Source organism: Engraulis encrasicolus, chromosome 15 (assembly GCF_034702125.1).
Source record: "Engraulis encrasicolus isolate BLACKSEA-1 chromosome 15, IST_EnEncr_1.0, whole genome shotgun sequence".
NCBI classification, from domain to species: Eukaryota; Metazoa; Chordata; class Actinopteri; order Clupeiformes; family Engraulidae; genus Engraulis; species Engraulis encrasicolus.
The window spans coordinates 37,821,159-37,831,158 of NC_085871.1; the positions used below are offsets into that span (position 1 = coordinate 37,821,159).

The following is a 10,000-nucleotide window of genomic DNA, read 5'->3' on the forward strand; positions in this document are numbered from 1 at the left end:
TCTCTCTCTCTCTCTCTCTCTCTCTCTCTCTCTCTCTCTCTCTCTTTTACTTTTTCCCTTTTTCCCTTCTCTCTTTTTTCCCTTTGTATCGCTAGTTGTACTTCTCTCTTCACTCTTTTTTTCTTTCTTTCTTTCTTTCTTTCTTTCTTTCTTTCTTTCTTTCTTTCTTTCTTTCTTTCTTTCTTTCTTTCTCAGCTCTACACTCCCCCTCTCTGTAATGTCGTTTGCCCTCAAACAGACCTGTGGCTCCAAGACCAAAACAAGGGGCTCTCTGTCTTCCCCCCTCCCTCTCTCTCTCTCGCTCTCGCTCTCGCTATCTCGCTCTCGCTCTCGCTCTCGCTCTCGCTATCTCTCTCTCTCTCTCTCTCTCTCTCTCTCTCTCTCTCTCTCTCTCTCTCTCTCTCTCTCTCTCTCTCTCGCTCTCTCTCGCTCTCTCTCCATCCCTCCATCCATCCCTCCCTCCATCCCTCTCTCCTCCTCCTGTGCTCCACAGTGTCCTCGGGGGCGGTTGTTTTGGCAGCTCATGTGAGAGGTGTGTTACCTGAGCTCTATGTCTTGTGTGGGGTGTCTGCCTGCCTGTCTGGCCCTCTCTTTGTCTGTCTGTCTGTCTGTCTGTCTGTCTGTCTGTCTGTCTGTCTGTCTGTCTGTCTGTCTGTCTGTCTGTCTGTCTGTCCGTCTGTCTATCTATCTCTCTCTCTCTCTCTCTCTCTCTCTCTCTCTCTCTCTCTCTCTCTCTCTCTCTCTCTCTCTCACAATCTCTGTCTCTCTCTCTCATTCTCTCACTTTCTTTCCCTTTTGTCTTGTATTTATCTCTATTTATCTCTTCACTCTTATTTCTTTCTTTCTTTCTTTCTTTCTTTCTTTCTTTCTTTCTTTCTTTCTTTCTTTCTTTCTTTCTTTCTTTCTTCATCACCCCATCACTTCATCTCTTTCTCCCCCCCCCTCTCTCTCACACACACACACACACACACACACACACACACACACACACACACACACACACACACACACACACACACACACACACACACACACACACACACACACACACAGGTGTGTGTGTGTGTTACCTGAGCTGTGTGTCTGTGCAGGTGAGTGCTGCAGCTCAGGTAAGCTGATAGGCCTGTGGGGCTGAGGGAGGACGGCTCCAGCTGCTACCAGTGCAGACTAGGGCTGTACATAGGAATCAAGTCAAGTCAAGTAGGTTTTATTGTCAATTTCTTAACATGCACTGGTCATACAAAGAATTTGAAATGACATTTCTTGCTTTCCCATACAGACATAGACTAATCTAGGTAAGGACATAGACAGTATAGACATAGACAGTACTTATACATGGACTTAAGACAGTATGGACATAGACAGTGCTCATACAGACATTTAAAGTGCAAGACTGGACAACAGAAGACTTGTAGAGGACATACATTAAGAGGTAATTGTTGTGCTTTTGTGCTTTTCCCTGTGCGTTCTGACATAGTAATAGTAGCATTTTGAAGAAAAATAAATATTAAAAAGGTCTGTCAAGTACACCAGCAGCAGTATGTGTGTGTGTGTGTGTGTAATCATTTGGAATCCATAGGCCTATATATTCAAATTTCTTTATTGGAGGATAGCCTCTTGAGATAAAGATCTCGTTTTCGAGAGGGTCCTCAAAAAAACATATATAACACACACATTACAAATACTCACACACACTGCAGCTCTTCCCCACCACACACACCCCATCTCTTACCAAAAAAAATAAAAGTTAATACCATGGCTAAAAAAGTTCTTCATAATACAGGAGGAGAAAACCAAAGAAAACACAAAACAAATATTCATGTCCATAATGTTCATACATGTGTATAGAACCAAAATATAAGAAAACTGAGACATAGACAACGGGAGAAAAAAATAACTCTATGGAGAATCTAAAACATATATCATTTTTCACAGATCATACTTAACTGAAACATCTATCAATCCTACAGCTGCCAATTCAATTAATGGATTTATCCACAAGAGAATAGATTCATACATTTTTGTCACTATTGCACTCATAGGCTTTTTTTTTGTGCTCATGCAGTAATAGTAAAACTGACGATATTCCTCAAATAAAATGCATACAGTTATATAATCTTTCGTTATTTCATTTAAAAGTTCACACATAAAAAATATATGAACCATTGATTTTAATGGAATCGAATCATGGCGCATTGGTAAGTATAGAAAATAAATAAATAAATGGTTGGAATATGATTAATCAATATAGAATCGGATCGCCATGAGGGCTCTGATTTACCACCTTGTGGAGATATACAGATGGACCGGACAAAGGGACACACACACACACACACACACACACACACACACACACACACACACACACACACACACACACACACACACACACACACACACACACACACACACACACACACACACACACACACACACACACACCAACAAAAAAGGGAGCACACACATCAACAAACACACAGACAAACACTGATTAACACACTTAGACACACACACTTGGACATACCATAGTACCATAGTACCCCACAGGAGTAGACAAGACAGGAGAGGACACGTAGGAGAACTGGCCAAGTTCTAGCTCTGTGCCGATTCTGTTTTGGGTGTTTTGGCTTTTTAATCCAGAGCCTCATGAGACGCTGCCTGTCAGTTTATGGTGGTAAAAAGAATTAGGGACATTGTCTGTCTCGCCAGGAGGGTGTGCCCTGCGTGTGTGCATATGTGCATGTGTGCTTGTATTCATTTCTAGCTGTATGTTGCAAGACCCCTTCCTCTCCGTTCCCTTCCCCCTCTCCCGCCTTGATTGTGTGTGTGTGTGTGTGTGTGTGTGTGTGTGTGAGAGTGTGCGTGTGTGAGAGTGTGCGTGTGTGCGTGCGTGCATGTGTGTGTGCCTCCAGTCTTGATCATCTGCCTGGCTGTCTTTTTGGCGTTGGTGATGAATGTCTGACGAGTCTGGAAGTTTGACAGTGCATCACATCAATTAAACAGAGTACTGCTCATGAAATTCTGTGTGTGTGACTGTGCTGTGTGTGTGTGTGTGTGTGTGTGTGTGTGTGTGTGTGTGTGTGTGTGTGTGTGTGTGTGTGTGTGTGTGTGTGTGTGTGTGTGTGTGTGTGTGTGTGTGTGTGTGTGTGTGTGTGTGTGTGTGTGTGTTTTGAGCTTAGGGAAGGAGTCTGATGTTGATCTGAGTTGATGTATCATTAGCTGCAATTTAAAGAGAGATACTAAGTGCACTGCACCTGGAATAACACTTCAGGGTTACGTGTGTGTGTGCGCGCGTGTGTGTGTGCGCACCTGTGTGTGGCGCCTGTGTGTGTGTATGTGTGTGCACATGTGCGTATGGGTGTTTGTGCACATGTGCGTATGGGTGTGTGTGCATTGGGTTTAGCCGTGCTTGTGTGTTTAGGGCCTAATTAATGAACTGAAGATGTATCAAACTGCACAGAAATGACCATGTCAATTCCTATCTACTGTTAGTGTGATGAAGTGGTCTGCACACTGTGTATTAACTCCAAAAATACTTTATTTCATTTTAACATGCGGCAAAGTTTCCCTCTGTTGGATCGAAACGTTGCCGTGTGTGAAAATGAAATAAAGTATTTTTGGAGTTAATACACAGTGTGCAGACCGCTTCATCACACTACCTACTACCTTTTGTCTGGCACTTGGACAACTACTTGTGGATGTGCGCACCCTACTTCTAAACACGATTCCTATCTACTGTACATTCATGTTACCTGTAGGCCCAAGTAGAATACAATAGAGTACTTATATTTATCCTGAGGGAAATTAATGCGCGCACACATACACAAGCCCTGGTAGTGTGTTGCACACACAGAAAAGCAGTGCAAGTCTTGTATCAACAATTTGTGCGTGTGAGTGGTGTGTGTTTATTTTGTGTGTACTTCCTCTCAGGTAGCAAGAGTAGTTAATAAGTAACTGCTCATGGTTCTTGGAACCTGCCTGCTATTCTCTACAAATCTCTGTTGAGTCCGTTTCGAGATATTACATTACATTACATTACATTTCACTTAGCTGACGCTTTCATTTATTCAAAGCGACTTACAGTTATTATTTGTCAGGGTATTGGTTACAGTCCCTGGAGCAATGTGGGGTTAGGTGCCTTGCTCAAGGGCACTTCAGCCATGGATAGAGATGTAGGCAGAGGTCAGGGGGGATTCGAACTTACAACCCCTAGATTCAAAGACCAACTCTCTAACCACTAGGCCACGGCTGCCCCGATATATATATATATATATAGATAGATAGATAGATAGATAGATAGATAGATAGATAGATAGATAGATAGATAGATAGATAGATAGATAGATAGATAGATAGATAGATAGATAGATAGATAGATAGATAGATAGATAGATAGATAGATAGATAGATAGATAGATAGATAGATAGATAGATAGATAGATAGATAGATAGATAGATAGATACACCGCTTGGTAATTTCATGAAAATGGTCCTGTTTTTCTGGGAGACCAAATGTACTAAATGTAGTCCTTGTTGTGTGATATTGAAGTGCTGATTTATTGACTGCCGCTAGGCTAGGCTGATGGCTCCTTTGCCTTCACCACTCCGACCACTTCAGGTTATTCCAGGAAACGGCTGCTTTGTGCCTCTAATGTAGTGTTTCTCAACGGGGGCGGTACAGCCCCCCAGGGGGCATTGGGGAGCCCAAGGGGGGCATTGAGCATACAGCTGATCGGGGGCGGTGCTTAGTTGCATTGGGGGGCATTAGTCCATTTAATTTTGTAATGCTAAGGTGGGTGTTGTCAGGCTTATGATGAGGTCAAGGGGGTGTTGGGAGGCTTGTGATGAGGCCAAGGGGGCGTTTGTTCAAAAAAGGTTGAGAACCACTGCTCTAATGGCTACAAATGCAAAGTTTGGCGAGGTTAGGCAGGTTTTGTATGGCTTTTAATAGTGCACACACACATGCACGCGCACACACACACACACACACACACACACACACGCTTTGCTGTCGAAGTGACGCACATTCTCCCAAAACAGACTTAAAATGATTTGTTGTCATGGCAATGACAGTGCCATGGAAAGCGCACCAAGGCTGTTAGAGAGTTTTATTTCAGCCCCCACACAATGAGATGTCTGGCTTTCCTGGAAGAGAGAGACATGAGTTACATGAGGAAAGGGAGGGAGGTTGGGAGAGAGGGAGAGACAGATATAAAGAGGAGAAAGGGCAATAAAATGAAGGCTGTCTGGAGGGCCCACCAGTTTGTTATCTTGCAGCGACTAAATAGGTTTGTGTGTGTGTGTGTGTGTGTCTGTTTTCTGTCTGTCACCGGTGCTGACATACTGAGGTACCAAATTAGTTGGATACGCCTGTAGGCAGGGCCGGATTAACGCACTGGCTAGATAGGGCTGCAGCCTGGGGGCCCCCACCTGCCAGGGGGCCCTGATTGGACCAAGTGGGGGAAAAACAATAATTGTAGAATTGTGGAATTGCAATATTTGTCTGCTGTTGAGTTTGAGTGTTCAATCCTGTTAATGCTCATTCATGACTTGGAATTAAGAGGCGATTTACCTAATTTTATTGCGGAATTTGTCTTCTGCGGGGACCTACAGCAATATATAGCCTAGGGGCCCCACACTATCTTAATCAGGCCCTGCCTGCAGCAGTTAACCTGCCAGTGCCACACTAACCCATCCTGCCTGTTTGGACATCTACTGTATGTTTGCAGTGACAGTGCAATAGGGTTCTGAAAGAAAAAACCCATAGTAAAGTAAAGCACACCTAGCTGTCTTTTATGCTATCTTGTGCTCATTATGCAATCAAGAGCAAATTGGGATAAAATGTATGCTGGGAGTTTTTATATTCTGAACATAGCATTGACGTGTGTGTGTGGGATGGCAACGAGGTGAGTCTGGCAAGGTGTGTGTGTGTGTGTGTGTGTGTGTGTGTGTGTGTGTGTGTGTGTGTGTGTGTGTGTGTGTGTGTGTGTGTGTGTGTGTGTGTGTGTGTGTGTGTGTGTGTGTGTGTGTGTGTGTGTGTGTGTGTGTGTTGGCAATGAATGAGTCAGGTCTGACTGACACTACACTACAGAGTTATTTCTGTCTGGTGAAGCCTCGTCTACCACATAGAACCATTATAGCGTAGCGCTTGACATATACAATATTTCCTCTCAAAACGAAGACATATGGCTACATTCGCTGCTGCTTCAATGACTCCGTACATATTTTAGCTCTAAAACGAAGAGATATGACTTACTTTTCTTCCCTGGGAGATTTCTTGATCTATGCAGTATCTTTGCTCAAAAAGAGATATGGCTGGCTATATTTTCATTGTCTTGTCTGGGAAATTGCTTGCTTGGGTTTTCAGTTGTGTTGTTTATGGTTTGTGTCACGAGTAACCTTGGAGGAGAGGGAGTATATCATCAGGACCAGACAAAACATCAACTTTAACGATGACATCTTTAATTTCGGGAAAGAACATCACACATTTCCTCACTGTTATCAGATAATATATAAGTATATAATATATATTAATCAAGCTAATTAATATGTAAGACACAAGTTTGATGCGTGATTGTTACTGTTTATTGTTGTTTTTTTAAAATTTCAAGTGATTTTAATGAAGTTATTTTTGTGTTTGTTCTGCAGTTCTTCCGGTCGGTGCAGTGCACGTGTACAGAGCTGCTGAAGGTGATTGAGAAGTACCAGCAGAGGATAACACGTGAGTTTCAATCCATGCACACACACAAAACACACAGGAATGCACATACCGTACGTATATACATGCCCATATAGGCCTACTGTAGAATTACATTACATTACACTTACACTACTCTACACTACACAGCACTTACACTACATTACAACACTACATTTACACTTACAAAAAAAATTTACATCACAAAAACTCAGCATTTCAACAGGGGCGTGTAGACTTTTTAAAGGCACTGTAGGTGACATTTTTATCCAAAGCGACTTGCATATATTACGGGGTATTGGTTACAATCCCTGGGGCAGTGTGGGGATGGGTGCAGGGCACTTCAGCCATGAATGGAGGAAGGGATTGGTAAGGGTGGGGACTCTTTTTTTAATCATTTTTTGGGGCTTTTCAAGCCTTTATTGTTTATTATCAGACAGGACAGTGGAGGAGAGACAGGAAGCGAGTGGGCAGAGAGATGGGGTGAGGGGCGGCAAAGGACCCGGGCCGGGATTCGAACCCGGGTCGGCCGCATAGTAGATGAGTGCCCTACTGTTAGTGCCACAGCAGGGCCAAGGGTGGGAATTCTGATTTACAATCCAACTTCCTAATAACCATTACACCACGGCTGTGCCATATACCGTTTACTGTATAGACACACATGGTCATACGCATACCAAGTTTAGAAACACACAGTATGTGCTAACCTATAGACATGCTCTGCTCTGAAACGTAGGTGCTGACAATATAGAGGTGAAAGCCAGTTTGTCAGCTGTGCTGTGTCACCGTTTCCTTGTAGATGACTCCACATTGCCCTTTTATTGTGTGCGTGTGCTTGCGCGTGCGTGTGTGCGCATGTGCACGCGAGCCTGTGTGTGTGTGTGTGTTTGTGGGCTGTTCCTAAGTATAGAACTTCCTTGTGTCAAAGAGGAATGTGTCTCCTGGATTATCGGTGTACACACATGTGATGGTGCATGAAGGCATTGCCAGGGGCAGGCATTGTTAGAAAACACATGGTGATAGAACTGGTCTGGTCGAAGATTGTGTTTCATTATTAAAACTGCAAACTTACTATTTACTGCAAGTATACATTATGGCAACTACCGTAGTGGCCCAGAAATAATGCTAGAACTCAGTAATGTAAGTATGAACTTAGGCGTTGCAATTCTAATAGCAACAGTAGTAGCGGTATCAACATGTCAGATTGTCACAATACAGTAGGACTTTTAGAAATGCACAACAAATACCTCTTTTTAATGTATGTTCTCTAAATGTCTTCTGTCTTGTTCTACATGTCTTTAAATGTCTGTATGTGTACTATCTATGTCTATACTGTCTATGTCCATACCTAAAGTATGTCTTATGTCTGCATGGGAAAGTAAGAAACGTAATTTCAGATTCTTTGTATGACCAGTGCATGTGAAATTGACAATAAGAACCGACTTTACTTGACTTGAACAACAGCAAGGGTCAGGGCCTCATGCTTGATTCGGGCAGCCACCGGTAGCCTGTGAGGCTCAACGAATGGAGGAGTAACATGGGCTCTATTACGTTAGCCTGATTATCATCGGACTTTCAAATCTCTTCGAGACTTCGAGACTTGGTCTGACCAAGAGCATAACAATTAACGTTTCCCAAAGAGCATTGTTGATCTGCGTCCCTTGGTGTGCTACTGGTTGATTGGTTCCTGACAAAGTGGGTGGAGTTCCCGATTTTTCAGGATATCAGAAACAATAATTACATTGCTCTTGGCCTGACTAGAAGCCACGCCAAAGGTGTTGTGTCACTAAGAGGGCATGGACTATTACGTATGAGTAGTCATTTATTTGTCCCTGTTCACTTGGCCAGTTGACTTACTGAGTCCCCCCACTCCAGCTTTAGAGCTCACGTCCATTGAGAACCACTGCTTTAACCGTTTCCTTGCCTGCTGTGCCCTGTGACCTTTGACCCCAGACCTGTCCCAGGAGGAGAATGAGCTGGGGCTGTTCCTGCGCTTCCAGGCGGAGCACGACAAGACCAAAGCAGGAAACATGATGGACGCCACAAGCAGGGCTCTCTGCACCTCGGCCAAGCAGAGGTGAGGTACCCACGTGTCTGTGTCTGTGTGTGTGTGTGCGTGTGTGTGTGCGTGCGTGGGTGCGTGCCTGCCTGCGTGCGTGTACGCGTGTGTGCGTGCGTGTGTGTTTAGGTGTGTGTTTAGGTGTGTGTTTATGTGTTTGTGTGGGCTTGTGATGTTTGGAGGCCACCAGCAAAGCCCTCTGTGCCTCCGTTAAGTAGAGGTGAGACACAACCTGTGTGTGTGTGTGTGTGTGTGTGTGTGTGTGTGTGTGTGTGTGTGTGTGTGTGTGTGTGTGTGTGTGTGTGTGTGTGTGTGTGTGTGTGTGTGTGTGTGTGTGTGTGTGTGTGTGTGTGTGTGTGTGTGTGTGTGTGTGTGTGTGCGTGTGCGCACTTCACGCAAGCAGAGGTGAGAGACTGTATGTTCCAGTCCAACTGTATGTTCCGTGTGTTGTGTGGGAGGTGAGACATCGAGCCCTTCAACATGAATTACATGAACACCTTCATTCCTTTATCCAGTTAAGTTTGTCTGTGTGTATATGTTTTGCTCAACCCAACAGTAAATCTTTTCAGGGGACCAGGCCATGGCTGTGTCTCAAATGCCGCACTTGTGCACTTCGGGCACTGTTTTTCAGTGCCTAGGGCGCTCACGCTGAAAATTTCAGTTGAGCCAGTGCACTGAAAATGCCAGGATGATCCCCTAACAATGGCGGAAAAATGCAGTGCTTGAATGATGGACACTGCATACACTAAACGGCGGCCATGTTGACAATGGCACAGAGGAAGTGTGGCATTCAGTTCAGTAGAAGAGTTAGGTCAACAGTCTCCTAGTTCTGTAAGTAATGTTGATGGGACACCAACCTTTTCATGCCAACCAAAGTATTGTATGTGTGATTTGTTGTCCTTTGGGGTGAAGGACATGGAAATACAAGCACCAGACGCTGTGCATTGTAAACAGTTGGCAACTCACATTTTGGCGAGCTAACTCCATGCTCAGCCGTGTCTTCCAGCGAGGGCACAGTGCATAGTGCTCAAATTTTTCCACGACACTATGCACTAAAGACCTCAGTGCACTGACAGTCAGTGCACAGTGCACACAAAAGTGCACCATTTGAGACGTAGCCCATGTTTTTACGCCATGTTTTTTGGAGTGTTTTGTCCTAGCCTATGGGTCTCCCTTTACTCTATCAGAGATATTTGATGAGGCAGCCAGCCCTGCTGGGTCTACTGGAGGTAATGGGTGGCTGT

The 10,000-nt window shown here is 44.2% G+C and overlaps 1 protein-coding gene across 3 annotated transcripts in view; it reads left to right on the forward strand.

Moving 5' to 3' along the window:
• Positions 1–10,000, forward strand: part of ical1 (islet cell autoantigen 1-like) — a 32,861-nt gene that overhangs the window by 4,207 nt on the left and 18,654 nt on the right. For all 3 annotated transcript variants that reach the window (XM_063217480.1, XM_063217479.1, XM_063217481.1), the window contains exons 4-5: positions 6,649–6,721; positions 8,651–8,774. In XM_063217480.1, coding sequence (XP_063073550.1) covers positions 6,649–6,721; positions 8,651–8,774 — 197 coding nt within the window. The remainder of the gene's footprint in view (positions 1–6,648; positions 6,722–8,650; positions 8,775–10,000) is intronic.